Source organism: Scyliorhinus torazame, chromosome 8, assembly GCF_047496885.1.
Source record: "Scyliorhinus torazame isolate Kashiwa2021f chromosome 8, sScyTor2.1, whole genome shotgun sequence".
Lineage (NCBI taxonomy): Eukaryota > Metazoa > Chordata > Chondrichthyes > Carcharhiniformes > Scyliorhinidae > Scyliorhinus > Scyliorhinus torazame.
In genome coordinates this window covers 100,839,924-100,865,681 of record NC_092714.1, presented here as the reverse complement: position 1 = coordinate 100,865,681, position 25,758 = coordinate 100,839,924, and the positions used below count along the sequence as shown (strand labels likewise).

Sequence of the window (25,758 nt, the reverse complement as noted above, 5' to 3'; positions counted from 1 at the left end):
AATACAATGTGGACAAGTGTGATGTTATGCACTTTGGAAGGAGCAATTTAGGCATAGACTATTTTCTAAATGGGAAAATGCTTCGGAAAGCAGAAGCACAAAGGGACTTGTTCACGATTCTCTTAAGGTTAATGAGCAGGTTCAGGCGGCAGTTAAGAAGGCAAATGCAATGTTAGCATTCACGTCAAGAGGGCCGAATACAAGACCAGGGATGTTCTTCTGAGGCTGTATAAGGCTTTGGTCAGACCCCATTTGTAGTATCGTGAGCAGTTTTGGGCCCCGTATCTAAGAAAGGATGTGCTTGCCTTGGAAAGGGTCCAGAGGAGGTTCACAAGAATGATCCCTGGAATGAAGAATGTGTTGTATGAGGAATGGTTGAGGACTCTGGGTCTGTACTCATTGCAGTTTAGAAGGATGAGAGGGGATCTTATTGATTTAGTGGCCATTACTGAAACATGGTTAAAGGATGGTCACGACTGGGAGTTAAATATCCACGGGTATCAAATTATTCGGAAGGACAGAGTGGATGGTAAAGGAGGTGGTGTAGCTCTGTTATTTAAGGATGACATCTGGGCAATAGTAAGAGATGACATAGGTGCTATGGAGGATAAGGCTGAATCCATTTGAGTAAGGCGAAAAAGTCACTGATAGGAGTAGTCTATAGGCCACCAAATAGTAACATTATGGTAGGGCAGGCAATAAGCAAAGAAATAACTGATGCATGTAGAAATGGTACAGCAGTTATCATGGGGGATTTTAATCTACATGTCGATTGGTTTAACCAGGTCGGTCAAGGCAGCCTTGAGGAGGAGTTTATAGAATGTATCCACGATAGTTTCCTAGAACAGTCTGAAATGGAACCTACAAGGGAACAAGCGGTCCCAGATCTGGTCCTGTGTAATGAGACAGGATTGATTAATGATCTCATAGTTAACGATCCTCTCGGAAGGAGCGATCATAATATGGTGGAATTTAAAATACAGATGGAGGGTGAGAAGGTAAAATCAAACACTAGTGTTTTGTGCTTAACCAAAAGAGATTACAATGGGAAGAGAGAAGAGCTAGCTAAGGTAGACTGGCAGCAAAGACTTTATGGTGAACCAGTTGAGGAATAGTGGAGAACCTTCCAAGCGATTTTTCACAGTGCTCAGCAAGGGTTTATACCATCAAAAGGGAAGGGCGGTAGGAAGAGGGAAAATAGACCGTGGATATCTAAGGGAATAAGGGAGAGTATCAAATTGAAGGAAAAAGCATACAAAGTGGCAAAGATTAGTGGGAGACGAGAGGACTGGGAAATCTTTAGGGGGCAACAGAAAGCTACTAAAAAAGCTAGAAAGAAGAGTAAGATAGATTATAAGAGTAAGATAGATTATGAGAGTAAACTTGCTCAGAATATAAAAACAGACAGTAAAAGTTTCTATAAATATATAAAACAAAAAAGAGTGGCTAAGGTAAATAATGGTCCTTTAGAGGATGAGAAGGGAGATTTAATAATGGGAGATGAGGAAATGGCTGAGGAGCTGAACAGGTTTTTTGGGTCAGTCTTCACAGTGGAAGACACAAATAACATGCCAGTGACTGATCGAAATGAGGCTATGACAGCTGAGGGCCTTGAGATGATTGTTATCACGAAGGAAGTAGTGATGGGCAAGCTGATGGGGCTAAAGGTAGACAAGTCACCTGGCCCTGATGGAATGCATCCCAGAGTGCTAAAAGAGATGGCTAGGGAAATTGCAAATGCACTAGTGATAATTTACCAAAATTCACTAGACTCTGAGGTGGTCCCGGCAGATTGGAAATTAGCAAATGTAGCACCACTGTTTAAAAAAGGAGGTAGCCGAAAGCGGGTAATTATCGGTCAGTTAGCTTAACTTCGGTAGTAGGGAAGATGCTGGAATCTATCATCAAGGAAGAAATAGCGAGGCATCTGGATAGAAATTGTCCTATTAGGCAGATGCAGCATGGGTTCATAACGGGCAAGTTGTGCTTAACTAATTTAGTGGAATTTTTTGAGGGCATTACCAGTGCGGTAGATAATGGGGAGCCAATGGATGTGGTATATCTGGATTTCCAGAAAGCTTTTGACAAGATGCCACACAAAAGTTTACTGCATAAGATAAAGATGCATGGCGTTAAGGGTAAAGTAGTAGCATGGATAGAGGATTGGTTATTTAATAGAAAGCAAAGAGTGGGATAAATGGGTGTTTCTCTGGTTGGCAATCAGTAGCTAGTGGTGTCCCTCAGGGTTCAGTGTTGGGCCCACAATTGTTCACAATTTACATAGATGATTTGGAGTTGGGGACCAAGTGCAATGTGTCCAAGTTTGCAGACGACAGTAAGATGAGTGGTAAAGCAAAAAGTGCAGAGGATACCGGAAGTCTGCAGAGGGATTTGGATAGGTTCAGTGAATGGGCTAGGGTCTGGCAGATGGAATACAATGTTGACAAATGCGAGGTTATCCATTTTGGTAGGAATAATAGCAACAGAATTATTATGTAAATGATAAAATATTAAAACATGCCGCTGTGCAGAGAGACTTGGGTGTGCTAGTGCATGAGTGACAAAAAGTTGGTTTACAGGTGCAACAGGTGATTAAGAAGGCAAATGGAATGTTGTCCTTCATTGCTGGAGGGATGGAGTTTAAGACTAGGGAGGTTATGCTGCAATTGTATAAGGTGTTAGTGAGGCCACACTGGAGTATTGTGTTCAGTTTTGGTCTCCTTACTTAAGAAAGGACGTACTGTCACTGGAGGGTGTGCAGAGGAGATTCACTAGGTTAATCCCAGAGCTGAAGGGATTGGATTACGGGGAGAGGTTGAGTAGACTGGGACTGTACTCGTTGGAATTTAGAAGGATGTGGGGGATCTTATAGAAACGTATAAAATTATGAAGGGAATAGATAGGATAGATGCGGGCAGGTTGTTTCCACTGGCGAGTTAAAGCAGAACTAGGGGGCATAGCCTCAAAATAAGGGGAAGTAGATTTAGGAGTGAGCTTAGGAGGAACTTCTTCACCCAAAGGGTTGTGAATCTATGGAATTCCTTGCCCAGTGAAGCAGTAGAGGCTCCTTCATTAAATGTTTTTAAGATAAAGATAGATAGTTTTTTGAAGAATAAAGGGATTAAGGGTTATGGTGTCCGGGCCGGAAAGTGGAGCTGAGTCCAAAAAAGATCAGCCATGATCTCATTGAATGGCGGAGCAGACTCGAGGGGCCAGATGGCCTACTCCTGCTCCTAGTTCTTAAGTTCTATTGAAACTTACAAGACACTGTGACGCCTGGATAGAGTGGATGTGGAGAGGATGTTTCAGCTTGTAGGCAAAACTGGAACCAGAGGACACCATCTCAGACTAAAGGAATGATCCTTTAAAACAGAGATGAGTAGGAATTTCTTCAGCCAGAGGGTGGTGAATCTGTGGAACTCTTTGCCACAGAAGGCTTTGGAGGCCAATTCACTGAGTGTCTTTAAGACAAATAGATTAATAAGAGGATCAGGGGTTATGGGGAGAAGGCAGGAGAATGGGGATGAGAAAATATCAGCCATGAGTGAATGGCACAGCAGACTCGATGGGCTAGTAGCCTAATTCTGCTCCTATGTCTTATGGTCTTATGGTCTTATTAGCATAAAATATCTGCCAGAGATCGTATAATACCTGGACATATGTGGCACTGGACCAACGTCAGATGCCAATAGTGTGAAAGGCATTGCCCTGTAAAACTCTCAGCTTTTGTGCCTGTTCTATGCCCCAAAGAAATGTAGCACATAACAATTTTGTACCCCATGTCTTCTTATTAAAGCAATTGACTGAATGAAATGAAAAAGTCCATTTCACCATGAGATTACAATAACATGCATATCTGTATGGCTTACTTTTTAAAAATTGCTCACAAGCTAAACGTTCACTCCAAGCTTTTATCCAAAACCATTAACTAAATTAAAGAAGAACAGGTACAATTTCTTCATTATAAAGCAACGTGGTTGATTTAGAGCATATGTATGTTTCAGTCGTTATCCTTAGAAAGGCATTTAAAACATACGAACATCAAAAATAAATAATCAGGGATAATCTACAGCTTTGTGATTCCACCCTGGGAGAGTCTCCTATTGACAGAGCATTTCAGGGAATTTGGGAGCACACTGGAATTGATCTTTCTGACCATTCATGAAAACAGTTCAACAATCATATACACACTGCAACTCAAATTTCTAATGTGTTCCCATCCTGTGTGAAGTGCAAACTCGAAAAATAATGTATCAAGGGTACTATTTCAAACTTTATTGAAGAGGGAATAAAGATTAGAAGAAGGATTCTGTGGGTTTATCCCAGTCTCTTTAACTTTCGTGAAAACCTTGAGAAGTGCAGCTTTTTTTAGCCAATTATGCTAGGTTTTGAGACGCCCAGAGAAAATTCTAAGAATTATTCTTCCATTTCTTTCTTTTCGTTTCAATTTAAAGTACCCAATTTTTCCCCCAAATAAGGGGCAATTTACATGGCCAATCCACCTACCCTGCACATCTTTGAGTTGTGGGGCACGCAGACATGGGGAGAATGTGCAAACTCCACACGGCCAGTGACCCAGGGTCGGGATCAAATCCCGGTCCTTGGCGCCGTGATGCAGCAATGCTAACCACTGCACCACCGTGTCACCCTCTTACATTTCTTTTAATAAATCTTATAAAGATAGGAGTTCATTTCTCCCCTCGCCTCAAAGGTGTGATTTAAGTAAACATTGCTCATGTTTCCCAAGTTCCTTAGGCTTTTATTCAGGATGCATCCTCTCTGCTCTTCATATGCTTGGATATTCCATCCCTATTCTAGTATGCGGACAATTTCACCTCATGACTGGCACATTGGCAGAGAATAAAAACCCTCTTGACGTGACTTCTTCCACTATATTTGTGCTGGCCCATCGCTGGCGAACTGCAGCATGATGCCCTCGAAATGGTCTGGATCTCCATCAAGGGGATCAAATTGTTAGCTCATGCATTCCACTGGCTGGCTGTTTGGAAATTAAAATCAGCACCCCCTTCGAAATTATGACAAAAATCAATGCAGACAAAGCAATAACTCAATGCGCTATCTGGAAACATCTTTAACTGTGTATATTAACCTTATGCCTGAGAAATAAATAATTTTATCAGTGAAGGACAGTGCCAACATCAATCTGTTTTAATCAAGAAACCATATTTACTTATTTTCTATTATTAAAAAACATGTACTGTACGGAAAGATGTTTTTGATCTTCCCTTTTATGTGCTTTTCTTTCATCTTCGGTTCTGTTCTTGCCACAAGACTACCACAGAAGTGCATTTTGTGTTAATAATGAATACGTTTTATGCCAATTATGACATTCATTTGTACTTCCTCAGCATAAATATTTATCAAAGCAAAGGCTAATATAAAGACATTGGGCTGGATTCTCCACCGGCGGGATTCTCCGTTTTGCCGGCAGCTCGGGGGTTTCTTGACGGCGTGGGTCTGCCCCACAATGGGAAACCCCATTGACCGACTGGTGTAACGGAGCATCCCGGCGGCGGGGTGAAATAGAAATGTGGCACCGTGGGGCGGAGCATCCAGCCCATTAAAAAATTGTCAATGAAAATTGCTGGGATAACAGCTCAATTGCTCCTCTTTTTTTTCTATGCATATTTCTGTAACCCAGATTGATAAAACACGGCTTAATTTTATTACAACTGGAAGATGTATTTTGCTGTGGGCACTTGGTGCTCACAAAGATTTTGCTCTCCAACTAACAAAACAAAAATGCAGTTTCAATCATACTGGTACCACTGGCCTATTTTGAGAAACATTCAATAAAACAGGTATTTAGGATTTGTGCACTGACATGAAAATGAATAGTCTCTTCGGCTTAGTCATGCTGCAAGCTATCGTTCCTGCTCAGCGGATCTGACAACATTGTGGTTTTGGTGTGAGTTAGCAATGTATTTGTGACACTATCTGCCACTGTGCAGTAGGGTGTAAAACATTAACTGCTGGCCAAGCGCATACTGCCATTCCTGCTGAGATTATACTGCTGCCCAAAATAGAGACCAACCTCTGGGTGAAATGTAGAATAAACGGAAAGTAAAGGTCATTAAAATTTGAGCCATTTTTCAAACTGGCATAGTCAATATAAAATGCAGCTTTAAAAAAAATAATATGCTAACATTTACTAAATAATCCACTGTGTTATCACATTATGCAATGCAGCAAATTTAATACATAAAACATTGAATGACCAAACCACACACATATTCATTGAAAAGATATCATGCCCAATCATGTTTGCATCAATTTGGTAAAATGAACCACAATACTTCTGCTTAATTAGCACATATTATTGGTCTAATAAGGCATAATTGAAAAAAACACCACCAATCCAGTGTTCACCACAGTCTGAGATTATAGATCTTGAGCTGCATAATACCACTTTATTCAGCGTTTACTACATCATTAAAACATTATAACACCTTTTCCCGGGTTCAGCACTGTCTCACCTTAATATTTTTCCTGCATTTACCTCAACCTGGGATTATTCCTATTTTAGGCCAGGTTAGCCAGAGACTGGGATTATAATGTAAACAGCATTTTATTTTAAGGTAATTTCAGACAGGGATTGGGCACTTTAATTTGTGAGGAACCACACAGTTAGGCTTGAAGAGCAAATGTCACCATCAAAATTTCAGAAAGGCTGCAGCAAATCAAAATTTGAATCCTCTCTGCACTGTTGCGAGTAAATTATTAAAGTCTACAGAATCAGGGAGCAGAATTACCTGCAGACACTGCGACTAATTAAGGGAACATTGGCATTAACGATACACAGTAATTCAAATGTTACATTCAAGGCTTTGTAACCCACACCAGTATCTCACTGGTGTCATCAGCATAATGTCACAGAAATATAAAATGGCAGAAATACATGTAATACAGAAAAAAAATGTTAATTCCAATCATGATTTATATGCAGCAATTCTAGTTTCAAGAAGGGGTTTTGGTGGTGAAACTGTTTGTAACAAATGGAAAACTTTGTTCAAGCACTGTCTTGTGAACTTTCTTTGTAATATGGGGATACAGGTTCATTTTGCAGCCCTATTTAACAAGTAATCTTGACCTTTTTAAATACGAGGTAATACAGTGCATTTAATAAATTGCAGTTAAATAATATAAAGCTGATTGGCATGAATTACAAAAAATAATCACCAAATTTGATGGCTACATAATCAATGAGCAGTTAACTTGTCATAGTGAATAGTGTTGCTGAAGCTAGGGCCTATGTCATATATTCTCTATTGTAAGGCCACTGATTAATAATGTGTGACTTGTATAAAAGTGCAAACATATATCCTGTGGGTAATTGCTTCGGAGGAGTTGCAATATTACTCAATATCATCAGACAATGTACTTTGATTCTGGCTGTTGCTACAGAAAGTTGCTATTTATGCAGCCTTGTGTCTGATCATCGTTAATGGCTCCTGTGACCCACATACATGAGACAAGTGGATGTAAGTAATCACAAAGAAACCATCCCATTAAGGCATAGGCAGCAATACATTGTACAATTGCTGAGTCTCTCAGAAACCTCAGGTTACTTTATCTGTGGCATGAAAAGGAAAAGACTTACCAAGCTGTGCCTCCACAGGGTTTAACCTGTTTTCTAAAGGATAGAGGAACTTGGGTGGTTTGTCTGTCATTGGAGCTGTAAGAAAATATTCACACATTAAGTGCATTGGGACAAAACATTTACCAATGGTCAATATAATATACATTAGGCAACTAACCCGAGATATGCCTGGCATTGCTCACCTATATCTGTACAGAATATAAGTGCATGCGTGCCCTTAAACCAGTGCATTGTTACGCTAAGCACAGCCAAAAGGCTGATATTTGTAAACTGATCAGAAGCTATTAAATAAAAAGGCATTATTCAGTCTAGTTTTCCAGCTGGAGAAAATAACTGGATAAAGAATATGTTTATGCTGCCAATGCCAACTCAGAAATGGTACATTGAAAATTGGGAGTGGATTTAAACAGATATGGCAAGGGTGGGCAAAATCTCAATTTGAGATTAGAGAATCAATAAAAGTTGCTGAGAATAAAAGCCACAAGTAAATATTATGAATATGTCACAAGAGGAGAGGGGGCAAAAAAGTGGCCTGTTGGATGTGAAAGATAAAAACACACTTTCAAAGTGATAAGGAACATCAAAGAAGTACGTGGGGAAACAGGGAAAATATTATCCAACTGGCCAAATTTCCCACTATCCCATGCCTCCTTACTTTCTGCAGAAGCCTACCACGGGGAACCTTATCAAATGCATTACTGAAATCCATGTACACTACATCCACTGCTTTACCTTCATCCACATGCTTGGTCACCACCTCAAAGAATTCAATAAGACTTGTAAGGCAAGACCTACCCCTCACAAATCCGTACTGACTATCCCTAATCAAGCAGTGTCTTTCCAGATGCTCAGAAATCCTATCCTTCAGTACCCCTTCCATGACTTTGCCTACCACCGAAGTAAGACTAACTGGCCTGTAATTCCCAGGGTTATCCCTTTTTTGAACAGGGGCATGACATCCGCCACTCTCCAATCCCCTGGTACCACCCCTGTTGACAGTGAGGACGAAAAGATCATTGCCAACAGCTCTGCAATTTCTTCTCTTACTTCCCATAGAATCCTTGGATATATCCCGTCAGGCCCGGGGGACTTGTCTATCCTCAAGTTTTTCAAAATGCCCAACACATCTTCCTTCCTAACAAGTATTTCCTCGAGCTTACCAGTCTATTTCACACTGTCCTCTCCAACAATATCGCCCCTCTCATTTGTAAATACAGAAGAAAAGTACTCGTTCAAGACCTCTCCTATCTCTTCAGACTCAATACACAATCTCCCGCTACTGTCCTTGATCGGACCTACCCTCGCTCTAGTCATTCTCATATTTCTCACATATGTGTAAAAGGTCTTGGGGTTTTCCTTGATCCTACCTGCCAAAGTTTGTTCATGCCCTCTCCTAGCTCTCCTAATCCCTTTCTTCAGTTCCCTCTTGGCTATCTTGTATCCCTCCAACGCCCTGTCTGAACCTTGTTTCCTCAGCCTTACATAAGTCTCCTTTTTCTCCTTAACAAGACATTCAACCTCTCTTGTCAACCATGGTTCCCTCACTCGACCATGTCTTCACTGCCTGACAGGGACATACATATCAAGGACACGTAGTACCTGTTCCTTGAACAAGTTCCACATTTCACTTGTGTCCTTCCCTGACAGCCTATGTTCCCAACTTATGCACTTCAATTCTTGTCTGACAACATCGTATTTACCCTTCCCCCAATTGTAAACCTTGTCCTGTTGCACGCACCTATCCCTCTCCATTACTAAAGTGATAGTCACAGAATTGTGGTCACTATCTCCAAAATGCTCCCCCACTAACAAATCTATCACTTGCCCAGGTCCATTACCAAGTACTAAATCCAATATTGCCCCTCCTCTGGTCGGATAATCTACAAACTGTGTTAGAAAAGCTTCCTGGACACAGTGCACAAACACCACCTCATCCAAACTATTTGATCTAAAGAGTTTCCACTCAATGTTTGGGAAGTTAAAGTCACCCATGGCTACTACCCTGTGACTTCTACACCTTTCCAAAATCTGTTTCCCAATCTGTTCCTCCACATCTCTGCTACTATTGGGGGGGCCTATAGAAAACTCCTAACAAGGTGACTGCTCCTTTCCTATTTCTGACTTCAACCCATACTACCTCAGTAGGCTGATACTCCTCGAACTGCCTTTCTGCAGATGTTATACTATCTCTAATTAACAATGCCACGCCCCCCCCCCCCCCACCTCTTTTACCACCCTCCCTAATCTTATTGAAACATCTATAACCAGGGACCTCCAACAACCATTTCTGCCCCTCTTCTATCCAAGTTTCCGTGATGGCCACCACATTGTAGTCCCAAGTACCGATCCATGCCTTAAGTTCACCCACCTTATTCCTGATGCTTCTTGCATTGAAGTATACACACTTCAACCCATCTCCGTGCCTGCAAGTACTCTCCTTTGTCAGTGTTCCCTTCCCCACTCCCTCATTACACGCTTTGGCATCCTGAATATCGGCTACCTTAGTTGCTGGACTACAAATGCGGTTCCCATTTTAGTTTAAACCCTCCCGAAGAGTACTAGAAAACCTCCCTCGCAGGATATTGGTGCCCCTCTGGTTCAGATGCAACCCGTCCTGCTTGTACAGGTCCCACCTTCCGCAGAATGCGCTCCAATTATCCAAATACCTGAAGCCCTCCCTCCTACACCATTCCTGCAGCCACGTGTTCAACTGCACTCTCTCCCTATTCCTAGCCTCGCTATCACGTGGCACCGGCAACAAACCAGAGATGACAACTCTGTCTGTCCTGGCTTTTAACTTCCAGCCTAACTCCCTAAACTCGTTTATTACCTCCACACCCCTTTTCCTACCGACGTCGTTGGTACCAATGTGCACCACGACTTCTGGCTGCTCACCCTCCCCCTTAAGGATCCTGAAGACATGTTCTGAGACATCCCTGGCCCTGGCACCCAGGAGGCAACATACCTTCCGGGAGTCACGCTCGCGACCACAGAATCTCCCATCTATTCCCCTAACCATTGAATCTCCTACAACTATTGCTTTTCTATTCTCCTCCCTTCCCTTCTGAGCCCCAGAGCCAGAGACCTGACCGCTAGGGCCATCCCCCGGTAGGTCATCCCCCCAACAGCATCCAAAACGGTATACTTGTTTTGAAGGGGAACGGCCATGAGGGATCCCTGCACTGTCTGCCTGTTTCTTTTTTTTCCCCTGACTGTAACCCAGCTATTCTTGCCCTGTACTTTGAGTGTGGTTACCTCCCTGTAACTCTTCGCTATCACCCCCTCTGCCTCCCGGATGATCCGAAGTTCATCCAGCTTCAGCTCCAGTTCCCTAACACGGTCTTTGAGGAGCTGGAGTTGGGTGCACTTCCCGCAGGTATAGTCAGCGGGGACACCGGTGGTATCCCTCATCACCCACATCCTACAGGAGGAGCATGCAACTGGCCTAGCCTCCATCCCCTCTTACCTTACAGAATACAGCTGCCCTGTGGACCAACTGGATCCCCGCCCTCCGACTCTGCTCCCAGTCAGCTGCACTCTCTGTAACTTCCTGGCTCTCTTCCCACTCTTTGCGGAAATGTAGGGAACAAAATGAAAGGAGCACCTTACTCCCTTATACTCCCTCAGTCACCAAACTCTCACTATAGCACTCAAATGCACCAAATTCAGCATTCAGTGCAACAAAGTCTGCACCGTAGGGGATCATTTTTATACATGTGAATCTAGCCTCTGAAAACTGGCCTAATCCAATTAACTAACTAACAAGCTCCAGCTGCAAGTGCCTACAAGTAGAAGCTTTGTTTAAAGCTGATTGAAAATTCACCTTCTTCTAAACCAAACAGCAACGTTTAAGTTAATTAACTAAATAAAAGAAAGACTAGACTTCAGATAAAAATGAAGCCTTATACTCCCTCAGTCACCAAACTCTCACTATAGCACTCAAATGCACCAAATTCAGCACTCAGTGCAAACAAAAGATGAGATATGAGGGAGACAAAGCATGTGCTTATGTCTGTTTCCATAACTACCTTTTTCACCTGAGTCAGGTCGCTAGCCTGTCACCAAACGGCTCCACTTCATATCAAGCATGGCTGACCTGGATACTCTCCCGCTCTTATTGCCTGTCACAGACGTAACAGAAGGACTTACTGATTGACAATGCTATGAATGTATTTTTCATGGCCACCAAATCCTGGGACAAGACCCAGAGTTCCTGGCTCAGAATTAGGGGCACTACCCACTGCCCTCATACCTTCACAAATATTATAATAAAGGTTGTGTTACATTGGTGCCCCTACTGGGGTATCCCCTGTACTAAATTACAAGGAAAGATCAGATAAACGAGACTGTATTTGCTGGAATACAAAAGGTTAAGGGGCGATTTTAATAGGGGTTTTTAGGATTATGAAAGGAATTGACAGGGAAACACTTCTTATACAAAGTGTGGAACTCTATTCCAAAACAAAATAGATGCTAGCTCTGTTAAAAAATTTAAATCTGAGAGTTTTTCTCATCAAGGCTATTAAGGGATGTAGATTCAATCAATTCAGTAAAATGGAGTTAGGACTCAAATCAGCTATGATTGCATTTAATGTTGGAGCAGGCTTGGGAAGCATAATGGCCTGCACTTCTTCCTAGGTTCCTGCTTTTAAATGTGTTGACAAACGCGTCAAACAATTTACATTCAATGCCCCGTACACACATCTGGTAGTTACTTCCTGACAATGATTTTTCTTGTAATTCAAAATATGTTTTCTATGGACATAAAATAAGCTATTTATTACTTTGGAGAGGTAGGCATGCCACTAAGTTATGATTTTCAACTGCCTAAAGTAGGAGGGTTGTTTCTTTTCTTTGTGCAGTTCAGGTGATCATTCCCACACAGAAAATGTCATTCCAATTTAATTGCAGGAATTTGTTTTGAATTCTAATTAGCAGAAGCTCTTAAGTGTTGGCATTTCTAATTTTCTGTTGCATCTGTCTTCACCTTATGACCCCCCGGCTGCTAACAATCACTCTGAAGAGTATAATGGCTGATTTAAGTGGGTAGCTTCCATTTAGAAACTTGATTATACCATTTGGTTAAAAAGGTTTTTGCAAAATCAGCTGCTAAAAGTGGATCAGGTCTTATTTGGATCCCAAAGCACTAGATTTGTAAAAGAATAAAATAAATTGGACTAATTCCCTGAATTTTCCTCATTTTTGCATTGCAGTTGCTAATCCCACAAGTTCTCTTTGAAAAGGAATAAAGTTCTGAGCACAGAAGGAGGGCAAATAGTCCATTATTCCTGCATGGACTGTCTGCAATCCAAACAATCCAAAACAAACTCCACCTTTTCTCCACATAGTCCCGTGTTGTCCTCTTTCAAAGAATGAGATTTTATTTTTAACTTTATCTTGCTTCAATGTATTCCATATTCCAATCAACCTCCGTTCAAAGACTTTCTCTATTCTCTGAGTAACAATTCTGAATTGATATCCTCTCTCACATATCACAGAAAAAATGGTCCTTTCCTACAAACTCCACTCAAATCTTTCATGAATTGAAAAATATCCCTCAGCCCTCTCTACTCTATCCCATTGTCTGCTCATAACTTTACTTAATCACAGCACTCATAGATTATCATAGAAATTACAGTGCAGAAGGAGGCCATTCGGCCCATCGAGTCTGCACCGGCTCTTGGAAAGAGCACCCTACCAAGGTCCACACCTCCATCCTATCCCCATAACACAGTAGCCCCACCCAACACTAAGGGCAATTTTGGACACTAAGGGCAATTTATCATGGCCAATCCACCTAACCTGCACATCTTTGGACTGTGGGAGGAAACCGGAGTACCCGGAGGAAACCCACGCACACACGGCGAGGATGTGCAGACTCCGCACAGACAGTGACCCAAGCCGGGAATCGAACCTGGGACCCTGGAGCCGTGAAGCAATTGTGCTATCCACAATGCTACCGTGCTGCCCTCGAGGGCTTCATTTAAGGAAAAAATGTTGAACTTTTTAAATTAATATGACTATCGACTGCACTCATTGGGCGAGATTCTTCTTTGCCCAACGCCAAAATCGGGAACGGCAATCGGGTGGAGAATGGCTCCTGATGGCGAAATCATGGCAGTGCTGGTTTGACGTTGTGTCGTAATACTCCATCCCCTCCAAATTGGCATCATCGAGGCACGCGCCACACGCAATTGTAACCTCGTTGGAATATTATTAGCGTGCCCAACCACGATGCTCCGCCTCCGATGACACGGGCCATGTGTGGTCTCAGCAGTCATGAGACTGGCCTGGCGGCTGCGGAGAGAAAGAGAGGGTGTGTGGACAGTGTCCAGCTCCGCCACACTCTGCTGAGATCCGTGCCGCTGGCCAGGGGTTTCTGCCAGGGCTGGGGGGAGTGGTGGGGGGGTTGCCAGGAGGTGGGCTGTGGGGTTAGGGTGGGTGTGTGGGGGGGGTGTTGACATATGCGTGGCTACAGCTTGTCAGCCCAGCGCTTGTGCAGCACGGATCTGGTGATTCTCCAACCCGTTTTCCGTGCATTCCGCAGGTGTTTTATGCGGTGGCGGTGCTAGCCCCTCACCGGTAGCGGAATCGGTGCAGGTTTTGTGCCGATTTTCCCGTTGTGAAACATCATTGGCCTCGGCACTCAGCCTCAGGAATGGAGAATCCAGCCCATTGTGCCCTCTGTGAAAAGCCTAGGTGGAAGAGTATGGAAAGAAACCTGACCCTTACCAAGTATTATCCCTTTTTCATCCTGGCAACTGGACAGTTTTGTGTTCATTTTATACGACACAATGTGATCCAATTTCAACTCCAGTGTTTTTACAAAGCGTTCAAGGAAGGAATGGTTTTACTAACAGTCTGGATTTTCTGAGGAACAGAAATCATCTTTGGATTGCTGCTCCGTTCCAACAACTACCCAACTTTTTGCTGCTCCACATTTCTCGCTGGGTCCTCCAAACTTGGGTTTATTAGAAATGCCTCAGAGAGCTCTGCTGCATTGGAGCAGAGTCAGGGGGAAGGCAGCACACATCACTGTTTTATGGCACTAACTGCCACATGGAAAAGTTCAAAGGTCTAGTCTGAAGGTTAGTGAATGGACATTAGTGGGTGAATGTGAGTGGAAGGGCGAATGGATGAATGAGTAGGTGATAAGGTAGGTGAGGCAAGTGGGTAAATGGGGAAGTGGGTAAGCACATAGGTAGATATGGTGGTAGGTATATGAGGTGGCAAATGGGTGAGCAACAGGTGGATAGGTAGGTGAGGTGATAGGTAGGGTGATAGGTGGGTAGCTAGAAAGGTGGATGAAGTGGCAGGTGGGTAGCATGGTAGATGGGTGAGATAGCAGATGGGCAGGATAAGAGGTGGATGAGGTGACAGGTGGGTAGCATGGCAGGTAGGTGGTAGGTGGGTGAGATGTAGTTGGGTAGGGTGGAAGATGGTTGAGGTGGCAGGTGGCTATGGTGGCAGGTGGATGAGGTGATAGGTGGGTAGGGCGGTGGGTGGTAGGGTAGCAGATAGGTCTGGTGACAGGTGTGTAGGGGTAGGTAGTGAGATGGCAGGTGGGGAGGGTTGCAGGTGGGTGAGGTGTTGTTGTGTTTAGTGGTAGATGGGGCGAGATGGCAGGTGAGTAAGGTGATAGGTGGGTAACGTGGAAGGTGGGTGAGATGGCAGGTGGGTAGAAGGGTGAGATAGGTGGGTAGGTTTGCAGGTAGTGATGTGGTGGATGAATAGGATGGTAGGTTGTTGACCTGGTCGTTGTATCTGTGGAATAGTCATGATTTTGAGAATAGTCGGTGACATCAGTAAATGTGGTCATGGGGGGGACAGGAGATCTGGTTGGGCGGTCAGTATGAGTGACTGGGGTGTCAATTCTGGTATTACTCAGGAGTTAGATTAGTTTTCCTCCGGGTAACATTTCCTGGGTAAATATTGAGTTAAGTACCGTGGATACCGCCTCCACTGTAAATTCTATGATAATCTATGATAATCTATGAAACTCTAACACAGAATCAGAGACATCTGTACTGCACACACATTTAATATCACAAGTGGAAGATCCTTGAAGGAACATCTCCTCGGCTGTCATTTTTAATCTTACTTCCCCAATCTTGTATATATCTTATGCCTGTCCTGTTCCAATCAATAAATACAAAAAGATGTAGAATCACAGTGCCTCGTTGTCCTTGTTCAGTATTCGCATTTTATTCTGCACAGTTCATTGACACTGATATAGTGTCACAGATAGTGTTATATATTTAGGCAACTGGTCATACTTCTTTTTTATCATCTGATATGTCTCAAACAGGGAATCCATGACAGCACAAAGTATTTCTGCCACAAAAATGGAACAGCTCCAATCACTACAGTTACTTCATTTAATCCTCCTTTCCAAGAAATAAAAAAGACAACTCTAAACCACTGAAATGATACACAATTAATACACCTATTTTATGGACTTCCATCTTGGCTGATTCAATTGGAAGAAGGTTACTTCATTTTTGTGGAACATTCCAATTTATGAAAACGCAAGTCTGGAGTTTCCATGCGATCCTGCTGCTTTTCTCAGCATAAAAGCTTATGGAATTCTCAGCACAATTTTCAGTGCAACTAGAGTTTTTACAAACTTTTTTGGCTAATCTTTAAAATATTGCCCGGGGGGCAGGCTCTGTCCACAGCACTCGCTGTGCCGGGGAATTGAGGGCAAGATTTGATAGAGGTACAGGCTTAGATAAGGTAGGCAAGGAAAAATTCTTCCAGCTGATTGCACAAGGACTAAGGGAGACAGATTAAAGATTTTAGGTGAGAGATGCAGGAAAAATATGAGGAAGAAAGTTGTGAAGATGCGAGTGGTACTGACCTGTGATCGCTGACCACGGTGGTGCTGGAAATGAAATGAAATGAAAATTGATTATTGTCACAAGTAAGCTTCAATGAAGTTACTGTGAAAAGCCCCGAGTCGCCACATTCCGGTGCCGGTTCGGGGAGGCTGGTACGGAAATTGAACCGTGCTGCTGGCCTGCCTTAGTCTGCTTTCAAAGCCAGCGATTTAGCCCAGTGTGCTAAACAATCAATGATTTCAAAGGAAATGAACTTGCAGAGCTTCAGAGATAGAGTGGGACCAACCAGATTTCTCCACAGGGAGCCAGCATAGACCTGATAGGCTGACCTTCTGTGCTAGAAATGGCTGAATGGCCTGTAACCCGTTGATAAGGTGGGTTCTCCATTTGGGAGACGATGGGCGTGATCCTCCATTTCGCCAGCAGCGCACTCATGCCTGCGGATTTCCCGTCAGCTTGGGGGTGCGTGGGAAACCCCATTTACTGGCTGCCGGGATGGAGAATCCCACTGCTGGCGGGGCACACTGCACCAGAAACCGTGTGCGGTGGGACGAAGAACCTGCCCTATGTTCTCCTACTGGAGATGAATTACACCTGGTTTATGATCCCCTTGGGAGTGCAAACCGGCAAGCAATTCTGTATTATGCATGGCATGGAATACAAGGGATTCCTGCTATCAGGCCACCATTTTGAGAGGGCAGCCCGATAGCGAGGTCCCACGGCCAGCCACCCCCCCACCCCCCTGCACTGCAAAGCAGCCTCGAACACGCCGCACCGCAAAGCAGCCGCCCCCTGGGTACCTGGGTGACCCCCCCCCACCCCAAATATGGGGGTATCCCAAAATTCTTCCCCAGTGACCCCTGTAATAGGGAGACCCTCCACAGGGACTCCTGTAATAGGGACCCCCACAGGAACACTGTAATGGGGAGATATCCCACAGGGACCCCCTGCCTAAAGGGAACCCCACCCATGGACCCTCCCCCACACGGACCACCCCCAAAAAAAAAACCTGTCTGGAAGCTAGACAGCAGTCCAGACAGGGGGAGTGAGAAGAATTACAGCTGTAACACTTATTTAAAGCTTCACCTCTCCTTTCCTCAAAGGAGAACAGCTGTGACCTGCATCTGGTTCCCACAGATCCATTAGCTGCAAGACATTCATAGCTTTGAAATAGTGGTCTGTGTTTGACAGCTTCTACAAACCATCTGCAGCTTTGATAAGTGGTGAAATCTCAATGTTTACAAACATTAACCACATCAACGAAAGGTAAGTGCATTCCAAGCATTGTGTATTCCAATCACTCAAGCCTGTGATTTCACTGCCCTGAACTCTCTTTGATGTGGTCAATGTTTGCAAACATTGGGGTTTTACCAGTTAGGCCACTGAATCATGAAGGGTGATGTGGGAAGCCCTTGAGACAGGGGCTTCCCTATTACAGGGGTCGCTGTGGGGGGGGGGGGGGGTCCCTTTGGTCAGGAGGTGCCGGAGGAGTCTCCATATTACAGGGGTCCCTGTAGACGGTCCCCCTGTTACAGAGTCTCCCGGAGAGAATGCCTTGCCTGTTACCATCTCAGAGTCCAAAGGGGATCATACTGCCACAGAGCTGGTAGTTTCTCGGGGTGAAAGTCAAATGACCTCCGTACTTCAGATCCAGCTGAAAGTTTGCTCTAGAGCTGGAGGTCAGATAAGAAGTTGTTGCAGAATCTTTAGCACTTCTAAAGCTGCAGGATTCTGTACAATAACCTTGTTCTGGAGTAATTGATTTGGAGGAAATTAGTCACATTACAGAAGACGGTGCTCTCTTGTTTCCATATCCTCAGAAATTCTTCCCATTTCCCATAGTGGAGCAACCTCACACAGAGAGAACTGCGTCTCTTTTACCACTGCCCACAGAAAGTAGTCCGTCCCCCTGAAATATCATTGGGAAATCATCTCATTCATTATTTCTTCTTGAAAGGTTCACAGGAACTATGTCATGTTTTCCTTTGTTGTTTATCTTCATTGAAATAACAGATATTCAATACCTTTTCAAGCATCAATACAGCAGTGAAAGATACGGCTGTGCCAGTCTTCCCTGGAGTCGAAGATGATTCCTTTTCTGAAAGTCTTTGTCTGTGGGCTTCTAGGCAGCAGCAAGTTCCTTCGAGAATCCTGATTGCTTCTCTTCTAGTCCCAGAGAGTTCAAAGGTCGAGGTCTTCAGTTTTCTCTCTTGGATCAGTCTTTTGTTGAAATGTTGTCACCGGCCTTGCAGTTCTGTAGTCCGTCAACTTACATTCTGCTTCCAAGCAATGCTGGGAAACTGTTGCCCCAATCTGATGATGAAATATCCTCCACACCATCTTCTCTTAAGGTTGAGAATACTGTGAGAAGCAATCCTGCTTGGGGAGGGGGGGGTGGGTGGAAATAGGTGTTGAAGTTGGGTAGAATCTATAGTCAGCAAAAGGGAGTCACAGAAATGTAATGTAAATAGTTAAAGATCTACAGAATCCTCCCATTTTGGGACTGGGTCCCATGGCGAGGGTGAGAACGTGTAACGTTTCCCACTTAAGAGGCCAGTGGGGAAAAATCCTAAATCATCCATCCCTGACTTCATTAACTGTGCAGCCAGATGTTTTGCATCATATTCCATGGTGGGGCAGGCCTGATGATGCATAGTCTGCTATCCTATCTGGGCACTATATTGAAAAGACGACCAACATCACTGCCCATTACTGAAGAAAGAAGGTGGATCTCCTGAGAAAGATGATGGATCTCCAAGAATATTCTGAGGCCGGAACATGGACACCCTCATGGACATCAAATCTGGAACGTTGACCTCCCGAAGCACCCTGCACCCACCTCTGTGGTGTTCCAGGATCCAGGGTTGCTGGTGGCCTCCATTCTGAACTTCGGAGGCAGCCCAGGCATGTTCAGGTGAATCCTGACATCTGCAAGCCACATTGTTCCAGGTGTGTTTTGCAGCGGTCTGTTTTCTCGCTGGCACCACGGGGAATCAGGCGTGGGTGGTCGGCTCTTCATCTGAATCCCATTAGCAAATGAGTTTCATGCCGGCCTCCAGCGTGTTTCCTGATCCACCATGATGGGTACCAGTGGAAGATCCTGCTGTAAATTCACACCAGTGATGGGATATGCTAATATACAACACAGATAAGACCATAAGACATGAGAGCAGAATTAGGCCACTCGGCCCATCAAGTCTGCTCCACCTTTCAATCTTGGCTAATATTTTTCTCATCCCCATTCTCCTGTCTTCTCCCCATTACCCCTGATCCCCTTATTAATCAAGAGCCTATCAATCTTTGTCTTAAAGACACTCAGTGATTTGGCTTCCACAGCCTTCTGCGAGTTCCACAGATTCACCACCCTCTGGCTGAAGAAATTCTTCCTCATCTCTGTTTTAAAGGATCGTCCCTTTAATCTGAGATTGTGTCCTCTGCTTCTGTTTTTTCCTACAAGTGGAAACATCCTCTGCATGTCCACTCTATCCAGGCCACGCAGCATCCTGTAAGTTTCAGTACGATCCCCCCTCATCCTTCTAAACCCCAACGAGTGCAGACCCAGAGTCCTCAACCGTTCCTCATACGGCAAGCTCTTCATTCCTGGGATCATTCTTGTGAACCTCCTCTGGACCCTTTCTGAGGCCAGCTCATCCTTCCTTAGATACGGGGCTCAAAACTGCTCACAAAACTCCAAATGGGGTCTGACCAGAGCCTTATACAGCCTCAGAAGATTAACCCTCATCTCGTATTCTCGCCGCCTCGACATGAATTCTAACATTGCATGTGCCTTCCTAACTGCTGACTGAACCTGCATGTTAACCTTAAGAGAATCATGAACAAGGACTCCCAAGTCACTTTGTGCTTCAGATTTCCTAAGCATTTCCCCATTTAGAAAATAGTCTATGCCTGCATTTCTCCTTCCAAAGTGCATAACCTCACACTTTTCCACATTGTATTCCATCTGCCACTTCTTTGCCCACTCTCCTAGCCTGTTCAAGTCCTTCTACAGCCCACCTGCTTCCTCAATACTACCTGTCCCTCTGCAGATCTTTGTATCATCTGCAAACTTAGCAAACGTGCCTTCAGTTCCTTCTTCCAGATCATTGATGTATATTGTGAAAAGTTGTGGTCCCAGCATCGACCTCTGAGGCACACCACTAGTCACCGGCTGCCATCCTGAAAAAGACCCCTTTCTCCCCACTCTCTGCCTTCTGCCAGTCAGCCAATCCTCTATCCATGCCAGGATCTTACCCTTAACACCATGGTCTCTTAACTTCTTTAACAGTCTCCTATGCGGCACCTTGTCAAAGGCCTTCTAGAAATCTAAATAAATCATCTCCACTGGTTATCCTTTGTCTAATTTCCTTGTTACTTCCTCAAAGATGATGATGTATCACTGAAAATGTCAGTACATGTGTTAGACTCTAGAGAGAGAGGTTGGAAAACCATGGCCGGGATTCTCCCTTCCGGGGACTAAGTCCCCACGCCGGCGGGAAATCATGTGCCAACGTCTCCAGCGTCACCAGCTCCCAAGGTGAGGAATTCTCACCTGTCTCCGGGGCTAGGTGGATGCCGGAGGGGTTGGCGCCGCTCCAGCCGGTGCCGAAGGGACAGCCCGAGTTCGCGCATGCGCGGAACGGCCGTCGTGATCTCGTGCATGCGCGGAACCGCCGCCGGGATTCCATGCATGCGCAGACCGGCCGGCATATTTTGGCGCATGCACGGGAGCGGTTCTCTTCTCCGCGTTGGCCATGGTGGAGCTCTACAGGGGCCGACGCGGAAGGAAGAAGTGCCCCCACGGAACAAGCCCGCCCGCAGATTGGTGGGCCCCGATCGCGGCCAGGCCACCGTACGGCCCTCCCCGGGGTCGGATCCCCCCCAAGGCCCCCCAAGGACCACCCCCACCGACTTACCTGCCAGGTCCCGCCATGTGGGACCAAACATAACCCACGCCGGCGGGACTGGCCAAAAATGGACGGCCGCTCGGCCCATCGGGGCCCGGAGAATCATCGGGGAGGGCCGCTGCCAACTCCCCCCAACCGGCGTGGCATGAATCCCGCCCCCGCCTGAAAAACGGCACCGGAGAATATGGTAGCCGGTGGAGGGGCAGGATTTGCGCTGCCCCACGGGGATTCTCTGACCCGGCGGGGGGTCGGAGAATCCTGCCCCATGCCTATGCTGTAACCTGTTTAGATGTAGTATTCATAATCAAGTGTTAAGCAAGTGTTAAGGGTATGATTATAGTCTGTCTCACAACTAAGTACCACACCAAGAGTCCACAGAGAAAAGGACCATTTCAGAACTTTAAAAAGTTTGTTTTGTTTTAGTTTACTACAAAATCAACTAATGCACTGCACTATTTCTCGAAAAGTGTTTCTTCATAGATTCTTTTTAAAGGTGTGTGTTGCATGGGAGCTTTAATGAAAATTTAATAAGTCACCACTTCAGTAAGAACATGGCTGATCATGCAATTCAATACCTTTTCCCCACACAATATTCCCTTTATGTCATTGTTTTTTCAGAAATCTGCCAATCTCTGCTTCAAACACACACCGAGCTTTCATAGCCCTCTGGGGTAGAGAATTCCAAAGATTCAGAACCCTTCAGGTAAAAGAAAATCTCCTCATTTTTGTCCTGAATGGTTCCCTCCTTATTTTGAAACTGTCGCCGCATGTTCTGGACTCCCCAACCGAGGAAAACTTCTTGCCTGCCTCTACCCTGTTTATCCCCAGGTATCTTGTTGGTTTCAATGAGATCACCTCTCATTCTTCCAAACTCTGGAGAATATCAGCCCAGCTTCTTCCATCTCTCTTCACAGGACACTCCCGTCATCCCGGGAACAAGTCTGGTCAACATTCACTGTACTCACACAGGGCTAGAATATCCCTCCTAAACTAACAGGACAAAATCACAGTACTCCATGTGTGGTCTAACCGAGGTTCTATACAATTGAAGCAAGATTTTGCTGCTCCTGTATTCAATTCCTCTTGCAATAAAGACCAACATACCATAACCTTCCTAATTGTCTGCTGCACCAACATTTAGCTCGCAGTAACTTACTGAAGAGGACACTTAGATTCCTTTGTATATCTAGATTTTCTAATCTCTCAACATTCAAGAAACACTCCACGTCTCCTTTTTTAAAATCTTTATTGTCACAAGTAAGCTTACATTAACACTGTAATGAAGTTATTGTGAAAAGCCCCTAGTTGCCACATTCAGGAGCCTGTTCGGGTACACAGAGGGAGAAATCATAATGTCCAAATTACCTAACAAGCATGTCTTTCGGGACTTGTGGGAGGAAACCCGAGCAGACATAGGGAGAATGTGCAGACTCTACACAGCCAGTGACCCAAGCCAGGAATCAAACCTGGCACCCTGGCACTGTGAAGCTACAGTCCTAACCACTGTGCTACCATGCCACCCACTGTGCTAGCATGCTGCCCAAGATTCCCCAAGGCAATGTGCTACCGTGCCACCCGATTCCCCAAAGCTTGTACAACATTTTACAAGGCACAATTCAGGAGCGTGATCGAATACTCTCCACTTATTTGAATGAGTGCAGCTCCAGCAACACTTAAGAAGCTTGAAACCTCCCGGGACAAAGTAGCCCATTTGGTTGGCATCCCATCAACAAACATTCACTTCCTCCAATAATGAAGAACAGTGGCAACAGTATCTCCCACCTACAAGATGCACTGCAGGAACTCACCAAGGCTCCTGAGGCAGCACCTTCCAAACCCATGACCACTATCATCTGGAGGACCAAGGGTAGCAGACACATGGGAACACTTCCACTTGAAAATTCATGGCACTCACCATCCTTACTCGGAAATATATCGCCACTCCTTCACTGTCATTGGGTCAATAGCGGGGAATTCCCTCCATTACAGCACTGTGGTGTACCTACATCACATGGACTGTAGCAGTCAAGAAGGCAGCTCCCTACCATTTTCTCAAGGGCCCACTCATTAATCTGTCCAAATCCCCTTGAAGCCATTTTGCATCTTCCTTACAAAGCACATTCCCACCAAGTTTTGTGTTATCCGGAAACTTGGAATTATTATATTTTGTTCCCATATCCAAATCATTGATACATAATGTGAACAGCTGGGGCCCAAGTACTGATCCTGATGTGTACCTCACTAGCCACAGCCTGTCAATGTGAGAATGACCCACTTATTCCTACTCTGCGTGTCTGCTTGTTCACCAATCCTTAATCTATGCGATTATTACCTCCGAGTCCATGTGTTTTCATTTGCTAACCAACCGCCTGGGGACTAAATTGAAAGTCTCCTAAAGGTCCAAGTACAATCCGTTGGCCGACTCCCCCTTATCAATTCTGTCAGTAACATCCTCAAAAAAACTCCAACAGGTTCATCAAAATGATTTTCCATTCATAAATCCATGTTGACTCTGTTCAATGAGATCATTATTAGCTAAGTGTCCATTTGTCACATCCTTTATAACAGATTCCAGCGTTTTTCCTACTACAGATGTAAGGCTAACTGGTCTGTAGTTCCCTGTTTTTTCTCTCCCTACCTTCTTAAATAGTGGAGTGATACTTGCCATGTTCCAATGTGCAGGAACCATTCCAGAATCAATAGAATTTGGAAGATGGTTACCAGTGCATCCATTATCTCCATAGCTACCTATTTCAACACTCCGGAATGTAGACTATCATGTCCCGGGGACTTATCTACCTTCAGTCCCATTAATTTCTCCAAGCTAATCTGCTTACTAACACTAATTTCCTTTAATTACTCATTCTCCCTTGTCCTTTGGACCTCTAATTCTGGGCGATTTCTGGTATCTTCCTCACTGGAGTCAGAAAATGAATTATCATTTAGCTTTCCTGTCATTTCTTTATTCCCCATTACAAATTCTCCTGACTCAATGTGTAATGGACCCACATTTGTTTTAGCTAAACATTTCCTTTTTACATACCTTTAGAAGCTTTTACAGTCTGTTTTTCAGCTAGTTTACATTCATATTCTATTCTCCCATTCTTATCAGTTTTTTTGGTTCTTCCATGGTGTATTATAAAATGCTCCTGACCCTGAGGTTTACTCCTATTTCTGACAACTTACAGGCCTTTTCTTTTAATCTCAAACAAGCCTCAACCTCTTTTGACAGCATCTGTGGAGAAAAAAGGGACCGAATGTTTCGAGTCTAGATGATGCTTTGTCAAAGAGTCATCCAGGCTTGAAATGTTAGTTCCTTTTTCTCTCCACAGATGCTGTCAGACTTGCTAACATTGTCCAGTATTTTCTGTTTTTGTTTCAGAGTCTAGCAATTGTGGTAATTTGCTTTTACCTCAACTTCCTTTGTTAGCCAGGGTTGACTGAATTTTCTTTTGGGGTTTTTATGCCTTAAAGGAATGTATAATTGCTGTAAACTATGCAATAATTATTTAAAGAATAACCATTGCCTGAGTACCGTCATACCTTTTAATGTATTTTCCCAAGCCACTTCTTCTAACTTGCCCCTTTTCCTTTGTTCAAATTTAACACACTGGCTTCAGATTGAACCACCTCACTTTTAAACTATCTTCATATTCTCAGCAAATGTGGCTACAATCCAATTGGCCCCTTCATCCACGTCATGGAATGTAAAATTCTATCATATTATGGTCACTCATCCCTAAATGTTATTTTTATAACAAGATTATTAATTAGCCTTTCTCATGACATGAGGCCAGCTAGCCTAATGTTTATTTGGGAAAATTCTAAATCCCATTATTCATTAAAAAAAAAATTTAGAGTATCCAATTCATTTTTTCCAATAAAGGGGCAATTTAGCGTGGCCATCTACCTACCCTCCACATCTTTGGGTAGTGGGGGGTGAAACTCTCGCAACTACAGGGAGAATGTGCAAACTCCACTTGGACAGTGACCCAGAGCCGGGATCGAACCTGGGATCTCGGTGCCGTGAGGCTGCTGTGCTAACCACTGCACCACCGTGCTGTGCATAAATCCCATTATTAACAGGTAGTATTAAAGTATTATTAAAAAAATCATAATACAATCAGGCAGATTCAACGTGGTTTTGTGAAAGTTAAATTTTATTTGGCTAATTTATTATTAGAGTTCTTTGAAGATGTGACAAGCAGGACGAATAAAAGGGAACCAGTAGATGTGTTTCTGGATTTCCAAAGGTATTCCATAGGATGCCACATTAAACGTTACTACAAGAAAAAAACCACTTGTGGTGTTAGGGGTGATATAGTCACATGGATAACAAAGGAAGTTGAGGTAATAGTAAAAGGAGATTCAGGACAAATGGATCATTTTCAGG

At 44.1% G+C, this 25,758-nt stretch overlaps 1 protein-coding gene across 2 annotated transcripts in view; it reads right to left on the bottom strand.

Moving 5' to 3' along the window:
- The window catches only part of LOC140428010 (interleukin-1 receptor accessory protein-like 1), a 2,037,829-nt gene that overhangs the window by 578,615 nt on the left and 1,433,456 nt on the right, over nucleotides 1-25,758 (bottom strand). For both annotated transcript variants that reach the window (XM_072513958.1, XM_072513959.1), the window contains exon 6: nucleotides 7,622-7,696. In XM_072513958.1, coding sequence (XP_072370059.1) covers nucleotides 7,622-7,696 — 75 coding nt within the window. The remainder of the gene's footprint in view (nucleotides 1-7,621; nucleotides 7,697-25,758) is intronic.